A 12404-nucleotide genomic window follows, 5' to 3' on the forward strand; every position below is an offset into this window, starting at 1 on the left:
GAGATATAAGCATGGTAACTCTCCCTTCATGTTTCTGACTTCCTCTAATCAAAGTAGAATCTGACGTCAGTGGGCAGGGCAAGGTCCCAAAATAATCAACTAAAGCACCCACTACAGGGTCAGGGCTGCTCATGATGCAGTGTATCATATCCCACTAAAGCCAGCCCTGTCAAGTTATAGGTACAGGATATAGTAACAGACACAGACCAACAGCTTCAGGGATAAACAGTTTATCTCTAAATAACAGAACAGGAAAAAAATACAGATCAGCAGTACAGTTAACTTGGTCATAACAGCAGCAAGTCAGGTAATTCACCAAGACTGGGCTAGACCTAACATCTGGGAATGCAAACACTTACATGACCACGGCTGTCAGGCAGGCAGACCTCCAGACAAGTGATCTGGACCAGCCAGCGACCTTGGAGAGTGTCAATTCCTTGGCTGGACTGTCCTTTATATCATCAAGCCACAGAAGCACTAACCGGGTTTGTTAAACAAACATTACACCCCACCTCTGGACGCCCTCTGTGCCAGCTCTGTCCTTGGCATGCATGGGACCCGGGAATCCTGTACAAGGCAATACCACCCCACACTCCCTTGTGGGCACAGGCCTGCAAGTATCATATAAGGCAATATAAGCCTCACAGCTCTGCTGTATGCACCAACTCCAAAAATACCATATTAGGCAATACTAGACTTACAAGGACTCAGTCTAGCAAAGGCAAAACCAACTGTTTATGTATGGAGTCACTACACAGAATGCAAGAATGAATACACAGGGTACTCTGAACTGTGCAAATATTCTTAGCAGACATGAAAAATGTAAGTACAGGCTCAGAAGCAGAAAAAAACTCCCAGTTTAATCTAAGAATGAGCACAAACAGTCTTGACAGTGAGCAGACTCAATTTACACTAGCCTTATAGGACAGTATATTAACAACTTGGGAGAAGCCCAGTAAAACAATAGTAGTATAGAAGAAGAAAATAATTGAAAGAAGAGGTATAGAAAGAAAGCATGAAGACTACATTGAAAGATGAAGAAAGTTGTAGTGGTAATTTTTTTTTTTTTGAAAGAAAAAAAAAATCTTCTCATAATGCCCAAGTTAGTGAACTATTAGAGTACCACCTGGCAGCAGGCCTCAAAGACTGTTTCAGCTTGTCAAAGTGTGAATACTTTTTAAAGGTGAAAAATAACTGAAACTGGAAACATAGCTGGACCAATGCACTCTCAAAAGTCTCATGCTCCTTTCACTTATGTATTTCAATTAAAATTTTACATTACATAAAATTCTCCAGCTGCCCAGTTGTTTGTATGAATACAGCCTGCTCTTTCGCACTGTGCATATAGAAGTTCAACAAATACTTCTGGAATATTCCAATAAATTTGGAGACATCAACTCTCAAATTTGTTTCACACAAACCGCAAGACTGATTAACATTACGCTGGTTTGTCTCATACATTTTACTGTGTTGAGAAAGCTTTAAATGTAAACTGTATACTTAAAACTGTCTGCTGTACTATTTTAAACCCACAAACAACTTATATGTGGTCCGTTGTTTCAAACTTAGTTATGAACTTAACCATGTTTTTAAATGTCAACTGCATACTACTGTAAAAAAAAAAATAATTCAGTCAAAACCAGGTTGGTGAATAACGTTATAACATTTAAGACAAAGAAATACTGAAATCAACATAACTCCCTCTTATTTTTCCACTGCTAGCTGCACAGCATGACTAACAACTTCAGGAGCTTGTTGCGCCGCCTTCTTCCTCATCTTTTTATTGTAGGCACACTGCTGGTTCTAGTGATTATAGCTGATGTTTCCACAACCACAGCTAAAAAAAACAAAATCAAAAGGAAGAGAATATTTAGTAGTAAGTGTACCTGTTCTTCCACAAACTACGAAGGAAAGACAGTACTGTAATGACACATTGTATACAGATAGCTTTTTCTCCATCATAAAAACAGCAAATAATGCAAAAATTAAATACCTCTATCATGTTACTTGACATGCTCAGTCAGTTGGGTTTTTGCCTGTCAAAGGAATGCCATCCCAAAGCTGTACCAACTGTTCTCCAACTTGTGGTTCCAGCTCCTAGAAATCAGCAGGAAATTAGAGAAGTTATTTGCACTGCTACTACTGAACATATAGAAACTATTTATAATAAAACTGCCAGATGAAGTCATTGGTGATTGTTTTCACTCTTTCTGAAAGAGCTCATTCCTTTTGCTATTGAGACATACATTAGAACTCTCCACACAGGAAGGCTTTTTGCTAGGGCTCAAGAGGAGATAAAAACATTCAAAAGCAACCCTGGCCTACAAGTGGTTTGCGTTTTGGTTTTTTTTTTCCATTCACAGTAAGACGCCAGTTCTTAAAAAGAGAATCCTGAGTGAACGCACCACTGCCATATACAAGAATATATGCACCACATAACTAAATGACCTGTGGAAGGTATGAGGTATCAACTAAAGATCCTTATTCTCCACACCTTTCAAGCTTAATTTCATCAAGTGTCGTGGAGAATGTGGAAAGGCAGGTCATAGGTAATACAGTGGGCTCTTGGCAGAATCATAGACAATATAAACCAGTTGTTTTTAAGATCATTAAGACTCTTTAGGTCTAAGAGCCACTTAAAGCTGAAGCACTGTTAACTCCACCACATGCTATGTTCCTTCCCTTATTCTTACAGCTGGAGAGATTTTGGGGAAATATTGAGAAGAGGATACAAAAATAATCTTGTATCAAAGATATATTTTGGGAGGGGACTGGAGAGAACACAGAAACTGCCACAAGTAACTCTTGTGACAATTCTCTTCCAGCTTTTTGTAGCTGTATTTAGCTTTAACAGATTTGAGATCTGTCCTAAGCTTTGTTCTACCGCAAATCTCAAGATTATCTTCTGTCTTGACAGGAAACTCAAAGCTATAATTATGAACAATTCTTTGGGTAAGACAGACTACCTCAGGGAACAAATCTCTGGAACTAAAATTACAAATTCCAAAAGGTTTTTATTTTTGAACGCATATAGCTTTAAATCTTCTTTTTTAAACACATATTAAGCAAGAAACAGCTTTGATTTTATGAAAAAGCCTCCATTATTTCAACAGTAATGCATTAGCAGAATGTACAACGTACACAAATGAACTGTGATTTAAATTAACAGATACAAAAGGATAGTCGAGAAATATCAAGGCTATACAAGCTAATAAACAATACACAGTTCTACCAAGTAAAGACGACTTTAGAAGACAGTAACATTACCTGGCCATCTCTGCTTATTTGTACTTTCTTATTGTCATTCCAAGGGTTGAGCAAATGCTCTGCAAATTGAAAAGGAATGCTTTCTTTTCGTATCCACTCCACCTTAAACACACCTCCAAAACCAGTAGATCCCCAGTCTTGACTTTTCTCACACCCTATCTCTGAAGCCATTCTAGCAAAACCCTGCAGAAAAAATTGAAATAAGAAAGGAAAGACATAATTAAGGTGTAACTGCCAACTTTGGAATTAAATAAATGATTAGACTTCATACAAAAATTTCAAATTAGCTTCAAAGTGATTCACACACTCTCCCCCATGAAGCTGGATTTTAAAATGTTGACATCTAGAAAGTTAAAAGAACTGTCATTTGTTTTTCCATTTCAAATATGCCTTCTAGAGTTTGATCAGAGAGAACATCTCTCAATCTCTCACAATCACCATTAAAAGAAATCAAAGTGAATGTTCCACTACTTAACAGTCCATTCGCTATTCCTTATTAGTTGTAGGTATTTTTTGCAGAAATCCATTCCTTCCTTCCCATGTTCCCTCTATGTTAACAAACTTCCACATAGAATTAAGAGAGTGTAGCTGTTCTTCAAAGAAAGAAGTCAAAGTTGCTTTTATTTCCTTCTTCAAAGAAGACGGAAGAAGTTCCAACAAGACAAGGATTCAGAGAGAAAATCATAGAATCATTTTGTTTGGAAAAGACCTTTAAGATCATCAGTTCCAACCATTATCCTAACACTGCCAAGCCCACCACTAAACCATGTCCCTAAGCACCACATCTATACATCTTTTGAACACCTCCGGGGATGGTGACTCCACCACCTCCCTGGGCAGCCTGTTCCAACGCCTAACCACTCTAAGCATAGAAATTTTTTTCCTAATACCCAAACTAAATCTCCCTTGGTGCAACTTCAGGCCATTACTTCTTTTCTTGGTCATTAGTTACTTGGGAGAAGAGACCAACATCGGCCTTCCTATAATTTCCCCAAATCCAAGATTGCTTCTGACTTATTTAAGGACACTCCTACTTGCCCACACACCAATCAAAACAAAACAAAACCCACCACACAAACAACTTACCAAATATTCAGGCAAATTTATCCCAGTTACGAGTCCAAGAGATACAGCACACTACATAAGTTACCAGCACACACCACTGTTAAGACATGCAGTCCTAGGATAGCTCAATTCAGACTTAATGGAAACTAATAAAATTAACAGAGGAAAAATAAAGGCTGTTCAAGAGACACTTGGAACAAGATAATATTAACAGGAATGTTAATCTCTCATTCCTATGAATGTCCAGTACATTGTCAAAACGGGAAGGGCAAGGCAACACCAACCACCTGCACACCTGACTTCAGCATGTCTTCCCCTCCCAACTTCCTTATCTAAAAGCACCAATACAACAGCCCATTTTCTGTATAAACTGGCAAGCTGAAAATTACTTTCCAACATTACATCTGCATTTGCCAAATCATCATATGTACCTCTCACTGAAATCCTTTCGTGGTATCACCAAGACAGCTGTACTTGGGCTAGTTCACTAGATTTTTATGAACTGTTTATATATAAAGAGGTGAGTTAACTTTTTTTTACCTGGAACAACTGAGTTGCACTCACTCTCCCATACAGCTAACCTGCGAATTTGCACTACCAGGTCAAGTCTTTAACTTCAAATTGGCTATAAATTTTTCAAAAAATTGTCGACAAATACCTTGCTAAGCTTGGAAGCCAAGACACAGCTCTGGAAGAACTGTGACTATGACTTTCCAGCTTCCTAACTTTTAGAAACTACAGTTCAGGCAAAACAGATTTTATTAAAATTTGTAATAAAGACATCTATGCATTTCCTGGCTTTACAAAGCTGTGACTTGATTATAACTGCTTTCTTACTTATAATATTTATTTTGGCGTGCAGAGAAAAGAGTAGCAATCACATGATTTGTTTGGATTTTGTTTGTTTGTTTTGTTGTTGTTATTTTCAAGGATTAACATAGCATATAAATGTTATTCTGACTCAAGGTGTTTGGAGGCAATTCAGTCTTACCCTTGGAGTCACACAAACCGAGTTAGCTAAAAGGGCATATTTCAAAGAAGAATGATGTACTCTTTCCTCAGCAACTAGATACATTTGCTTGCTACTCAAAGGTCAGAAGCCATAAGCAAAAACCTCCATACTACACATAATCATTTGCTATGCTCTCCTAAACCACCAAAGTTAGTATTCAGTATTAACGAAGGCCTCACCTGAAAGCATCCAGACCCTTGAACAGAAAATACCAAGTAAACCATGCTGCTCTCCCAAAAGGCTCTATTTAGTTTTCGTTCATTACTTGGCATAGTAGACCATACACCCTTCTGCTGAGAAGTACCTATGTTTTGCAGGTTGCTACTTTTCATTATGAAGTACCGAACTGGCATATTTGGTCTTGGTGAAGGAGATTTGAAACCCTGGAAAAATTAAATTAAACTACAATAAAACAAACCAGGCTTCAGTTCTGAAATTTTACACGTATGAAGACAGAAATCCCTTGACTGCACTTCTCCCCTCCTCTCCCGTATTCTGTAAGAAACACAGAATCTATCAGCTGGCACTGTCTGAATTGGTTTTAAAATGTATTTCACATCTATTTAACAATTTTAAGCACTTTCCAAAATAATTGTTTATTCATGAGGGGCAGCAAATGAGTATAGGAAACAGGCCTAAATAGTCTAGTGACTAATTACAATTCTTTCAAGTCTGATACACCTTCAGATAACACAAAATTAATCATTCTAGACTGAAGCACACTACTCGCATCTCCACCTTCAGGAAACCTAAGTTTTCTCCTTGTTACACTGGCTGAATTTAAAAACTGAGAGACTTACGAGGAATTATTAAATCCTCCAATGAGTCTGTGTCTGGAGGATCAGTGGGTTTCCCTCTCAGTGATCTGTTTAGTATCATTGCAGTTTAGTATTCAAGTACATAGGAAGAATTATGCTAATAACCTTTTTAAAAATATGTGCTTTGTTAAAACAACCATCATAAAAACATAAGCAGTCATAGGGCAGATAACAGAAAACTTAAAGAGAATTAGTATCAATTTACGCTATTACAGAAACAGAGGAAGGAAGAAACCAAAGAATTCAGAAATACATGTATTGTATACATTTAGGAAAAAAAAAAAATAATACACCTTCACTGATTATTATACCAAGTTTAAAAAAAAACACAAACAATTTTTTTCTGCTTTGGATATCTTTATCTGCAAAGAATAGTATTTTTACTGTATTAAATTAGCATAGCAAGGATATTTAGCCTAGATTTTAAGTTCCAGAAAGAAATAAGCATTATACAGCTGTTAAAAATTAAAATCTAAGTTAGATCATAATTTATCAATATAATACCTGATAGGTATTTGCTGAAAGGTATCAGCACATTTATTTCTTAGATTCTATTGATTTTGAAGAGTGGGGTAATTTGTTTACAAGAACTTTACCTTTCCCGATACTGGAGAAACAGGACTAGTGCAGGGGCTTGGATAGCTACTGCTGTCTGTAGACTTCACTGATGACTGATCCAACCTGTCATCTGAAGTTCGTTTCGACTGTGAAATGGTTTTTCCTTTGTACTTTTTTGGCTGGTGAAGTGTGGGAGGTGTAGATTTCATTAAAACTCTAAAAAGTAAAAGTAGATAGAGAACACACCAGGCTTTTCTAAGTGGTTACAGAACAATTTATATCTACGTATCAGCCTACTGCATGACACTATATATATATATATATATATATATATATATATATAAAAAACAGTAATTCCAAATTGAACATCAACTAAAAAAATACTTATCATGCATTGGTTTTGAATGCTAGGGTTAAACCTCTCCTGCTATTTCTCCCCAGAGATCACAATTCATGGACAATATTCCTGACTGCTCTCTCAAACAGCAGGCACACTCATGAAATACTTCTCGACAAAATCACACAGCATAGGACAATATCAATCCTTTCAACTGTATTTCTGTTCTTTCTTCCTTTTAATTACTAGCAGAAATTCAAGTGATGCTTTTACAACTAAATAACTCAACGTACAGTGTCTAGAAGAGCTCAAAAGCTTACTTTTCAGCATTAGTGGAGTCAGAGAATTCAGTTTCTGCTGAGCTTTTTCTACTGTTGGTTTGGTTCCATTGAGATGCTAAAGGAGGTTCTTCAGGAGTCATAGGTCTTGGTCTCTGACCAATTCCTGAAGGCTGCTGCAAACCTGCAGACTGTTCTTCAGTACTTAAAACAGCTACAATTGCTCTTACAATTGCTTCATCAACTTGAGACCATGGTTTAGAAGGAGCTCGCATACGACGCAGAAATAAGCCATGCCACTTCTGTCTGAGTTGCAACAGCAAACCAGCAGCCTGTAATGAATTTCAATTCTGTTAAAGACTAATAAAAATTAGATCAGACAGGTAAGGGTACCCTATGCCTTTCCTATCAGGCAGCATCTGGCATTCTAAAATGAACAGGGTCCAAACTGAAAGGCAAGACTAAACTGCCAGGGAGGGGAGAAAACCCCACATTTAAACTAAGCTCTTAAGTCATCTTTTCCTTACTCGAGTGCAAGACCATTTTTAAAACATTCTGTTTCATGTAGCTCTGTACCAAACTCAAAATTGTACAGTAAACCTGCAGAATTTTGTATTTTTCACTTTAAAATTTTATCCTTTAAAAGAACAAAATTCTTTTCATGCTTTATGTCCTTCCTCTTAATTCAAGCTGTATTCATGCGCTCTTCATTCATAACTGAGGGAAAAGAGCTCTAAGTGACACATTTTTCTTATGCATACTTCTGCTCAAGTGAGATGACCAAATTTAGAAGACTATACCTTAATTCCCATGTTTTCATAAATGCTTCTATTTAAAAAAAAATCAAACAAACAACAGACTTTTGAACATCTCTAGAAGAGACAGGATGATTATTAGATCTGGTAAGTCCAAGTGTTTCATAACCCGTAAACTACTCTACCTCCTACCACAGACAGAGCTTCTCAATGACCTAAAGATTTCTATCTCTAAAAGGGTTTTTTTTAATCTTACTGAAGTCTGACAGCAACTTTCTTTCAGCAACTCCAACTTCAAGCGCTTTTGATCCAACTTTAGTCATCCTCTCAGAAAAGAAAACACACAATATGCCATTGTGACTGTTCACTCAGCCTCTGCTCAGATTTTGGCTAACCCTGCTCATGCTAAGGCCTAATGTGTGCTGGCAGCAGTGCCATTAGGTCAAAGCAGAAGCATCATGTAGGCAGGACAGTGGCCAGAAAGAGCTGAAGGGCCATTATGCAGCTACTATCATCTGCAGCTTGCTGTCTCCTGCAGCCATTATCTTTTATCTGGCAGTTTTGTCAGAATCTGCTAACTTATAGAAATGGACCAAACCTCCGAGCTGGAAGGTATAAAAAAGTAGCTTACGCAAAAAGCAGATCCAACAGCAGCTGGACTGCTTAGGCTTTCCTGCTTCCTGGTGTGATAACAGGGGATGCCCACACCATGACAGAGGAAGAAGGACAAGCACTCCCATTGTCAGCTAGGTAACTAATTCTTTTTTTTTTTTTCCCCATTTTGCTCATAGGTGCACAAATCGAGAGTTACAGGTTATAAGTTATGAAACTTCATGACTTCAAGGGTGAATAAGTGAACTCACACAATAGACTAGTCTGGGCAAAAGGGGACTGAGCCCCTGTTTGTTTATTGTATTTAATGAGCTTATGAAATTAAGGTTAAATCACAGAGTACGTTGCCCTATAAATTTGAGACCCAAAAAGACCATGACAGTCATTCTTACAGAACATTCTTGGTTACTCAATTGTTTCAGAAATCTTTTTTAGGAAGATATGACATAAACATCCTTCTACAAAAAACAAGCATTCAAGTGATACGCTACTTACTTCAGGGTCCAGTCTGAGATGGAGCCATTCGTCTAGCTTCAGTAGTGCCAAATTAGCAGTTGTTTTGTCCTCCATGTCACTATCACTGTTATCATTAGATACCCCATCCCCTGAATGAAATATAAAAGGTGCATTAACATTTCTTTGAAATGTATGTTTCAGCTGGAAGCAATATTTTTTGCCATCTTGACAGCTTCTAAATTCTTATTCAGTTTGAATAATCTGGTTCAAAGCTTGAAATGAACTACACTGTAGAACAAACATACATACTACGCTTTTCATCATTAGTACTGTCATTAGACATTTTGTTTGCATTTTTTATTTCATTACAAACTATACTGTAATTTCTAAGACTTCAGAACTATGTACATGTAATCTATGGATATGAATCTGTAAGGACTCACAAAACTGAGAAATTTATTACACAGCCTATAAACTATTCTCAAACAGCTACAAGAACTATAGCTCTGCCATTTTAAGAATTAGCCAATATGTGTATTAACTACTCTTGAAAAATAAGCCTTCCATATCACATACTAGTATATATCAATGGAAACACACCAAATTCAAACTCCACTATACCTGGAAAGGATGAATGTTCCTGCAAAGAATTATTTGGTAATCTAGCTGGTCCACAGAAGAGTGACACAGTGACAGGTGTCACAACAGAACAGCATCTGATATTTGCTATCCTGTGAGCTCTCGTCATTTCATCATATATAAGCCAGTCTGTAGGGAGTGCCTGAATGGCTGCAGCTTGCCCATTTGCTGGGGGAATCTGTGCAAGAGCAAATAAGACTAGGCTATTTACCCTTTATTTGTAATTAAAATAAATTTTAACATATTTCTTATTTTATATATGTAGAAATAAATACATGAATATTTATATACACAAACTTATACACAAATAAATAAAAGAGAATTCAAGCAGACTCACAAATTATCCTACCACCTTGACACAAAATATTTTGCTTTAAAACAGGGTCTAAAAAAAAAAAAATCAGTTTCAGAGCACAACTTCTTCCTGATATTATGAGCAGCAATTGTCACATCTTTAAAACAGTTTCATTACTAGCTGTTGGGTGTTTTTTTACTATTTTGTGTCATTCTATCTAGAAGAAGAACTAACTGAAATAAGTTTTGATGACATAATATTAGAAAAATAAACCAACTCAAATTCTTTATTTTATCAACTGCCAGGAAAAAATACTTTCTAAAAATATAGTGGTTAATGCACATGCCGCTTTTAAAGTATCGACAACTATGAAGAGACATTTTAAAACATTTGATAGAGAATTGTGCTCTTTTTTGTGAACTATAAATTCAAAGTGATTTTACCTTTTTATACTGAGGTTGGCTAAGAACAGAGGTAGGATGAAATCGCACTTTCTTCTCCTTTGGTCCAGTCAAAACCAGACTTTCTCTGTCTACATGCACCAGATTGGGATACATTCCAGCCACTAAGGCAGCTTTAACTACAGCCCAGTTTTCAGAGTTAGTATTAACATCTCTAATATCAGCTCCTCCTCTGGCTCTAACAAAACCTGAAGAAAGCAAAAGGTATTTAAGATCTACTTTTTTTTTTTCTTCTCAAAAGGAATTTGAAAAAAAAAAGTGAAATAAACTACAGATTTGTTGCATTTTTCACCACTGCCACCCTTAACAGCACCAAGAAGAAACTATTATACTGAAATCCTTCATGATAAGGGGTTTTACATTAACATAGAACAGAATTACTTTTTACAACACAAAGACATTTCCTATAGAAATAATGTATTAGACCGTAAAAACCCAAGAAAACATCTCTCACACTGAAAGCCAGTGGCATGTGTAACAATCAGGGTGCTTTCGGTTAGATCAGCTGCTCCCCAGTCACACTTCCTCACTCTAGCACCTGCAACATGTCCAGCATGAATGCGTACTGGTCTTTTTCAAATTAAAGAAGGAAAAGAACACCAGTGAACACCATTCTTATTACAGTTTACATATACTTGTACTAGGTACACACTTGACTCCAAAACTATGTTACATTTTTTTCCAAGCTATTTACCTGAAGCTCTAAGCTGGCCAAGCAACTGTGTTCTCATTCCTACGATGATTTCCATTGTGGCTTGAGACAGGAAGTTTTTTTCACAGAAGCCCCTCTCCCAGCCATCACTGCGTGCCTTCTGCCATGCCTGTAAAGAATTGTTTGGTTGGTTGGTTGGTTTTTTACATTTGCCTATTAATTTGATTAGCTAACGCAGGTTATTTTAAAAAATTACATTTACAGCAATAAAATGAAGGCAAAAACTATTCTGAAAGAAAGTAAATGTATCAAATACCAGATTCTTTTTAACCATTTGTTAAAGTAATATAATGATCATTATGTTAAGTCATTATAAGACCATTGTATGTTGTTATTGTAAAGATTATTATATTAAGATCATTATTTTAAGTTATGAGTGCAGCAGGATACAAAGTGGCACCTTGCTGGAACATTCAGAATTTAAACAGGTTTGAAACTACAAACAAAAAATCTGACAAAAAGCATTCCCTCACAAATTTACAAGTCCAGTATACAGAAAAGCCACTAGACAAACGTAAAGTATCTTCTCTAAGGACTTAATCATAGTCTATCATTCTACATCCAACTTGACTGGTACATCTTTTACTTTGATATGTGATCTGTTGTGATTAGTACTCTTTCTGAAGATGAAATACCTGGAAAGCCCTGAGAAGCGCCATATGGTCACTAAATGTTCCTGCAGTAAAACGTTTTCTACACAGCATGGCTGCACGCTTTTGAGAGGCCAGCGTAGGTAGGACAAAAGGGTCTCGATATGCAAGAGTGCAAGCAATGGTAAGAACAGGATCCAGGCACTTCAAAACAACAGCACACAACACCATTTTACCAAGGTGTGGCTCTACTGGTAATTCAGTGAGATGATAACCAAGTTCAGTGAGATCTTCCCAAGGGTCCATGGCATCTATCGTCTGGTTAAAAAAAAAAAAAAAAAAAGGGGGGGGGGGGGCGGGAGGGAGAGTGGACAAAATTAATTTACAACAAAAGCAGAAAAGATGTGAATACGGGACACTAACTATCAACTAGACTTGTTCCCAAACACTAAGGAAGCAAGTCAAACTCTTAACAGTTTGAGACGAGATCTTTAAGCACCCTGCCTTTAACAGGGAAAAATACATACACACACACACACAAAATGAAAA

At 36.8% G+C, this 12404-nt stretch overlaps 1 protein-coding gene across 1 annotated transcript in view; it reads right to left on the minus strand.

The window, feature by feature from the left end:
• Window positions 1–214: 214 nt before the first annotated feature.
• Window positions 215–12404, minus strand: part of YTHDC2 (YTH N6-methyladenosine RNA binding protein C2) — a 33997-nt gene continuing 21807 nt past the window's right edge. Inside the window, exons 20-30 of the mRNA XM_086480061.1 lie at window positions 11901–12173; window positions 11248–11374; window positions 10536–10741; window positions 9780–9975; window positions 9198–9307; window positions 7378–7667; window positions 6759–6936; window positions 5524–5727; window positions 3268–3450; window positions 1994–2097; window positions 215–1837 (exon numbers count right to left, since the gene is read on the minus strand). Coding sequence (XP_086336187.1) covers window positions 2017–2097; window positions 3268–3450; window positions 5524–5727; window positions 6759–6936; window positions 7378–7667; window positions 9198–9307; window positions 9780–9975; window positions 10536–10741; window positions 11248–11374; window positions 11901–12173 — 1848 coding nt within the window. The 3' untranslated portion in view covers window positions 215–1837; window positions 1994–2016. The remainder of the gene's footprint in view (window positions 1838–1993; window positions 2098–3267; window positions 3451–5523; window positions 5728–6758; window positions 6937–7377; window positions 7668–9197; window positions 9308–9779; window positions 9976–10535; window positions 10742–11247; window positions 11375–11900; window positions 12174–12404) is intronic.

Source organism: Leptosomus discolor, chromosome Z (genome assembly GCF_034619465.1).
Source record: "Leptosomus discolor isolate bLepDis1 chromosome Z, bLepDis1.hap2, whole genome shotgun sequence".
Classification (NCBI taxonomy): Eukaryota; Metazoa; Chordata; class Aves; order Leptosomiformes; family Leptosomidae; genus Leptosomus; species Leptosomus discolor.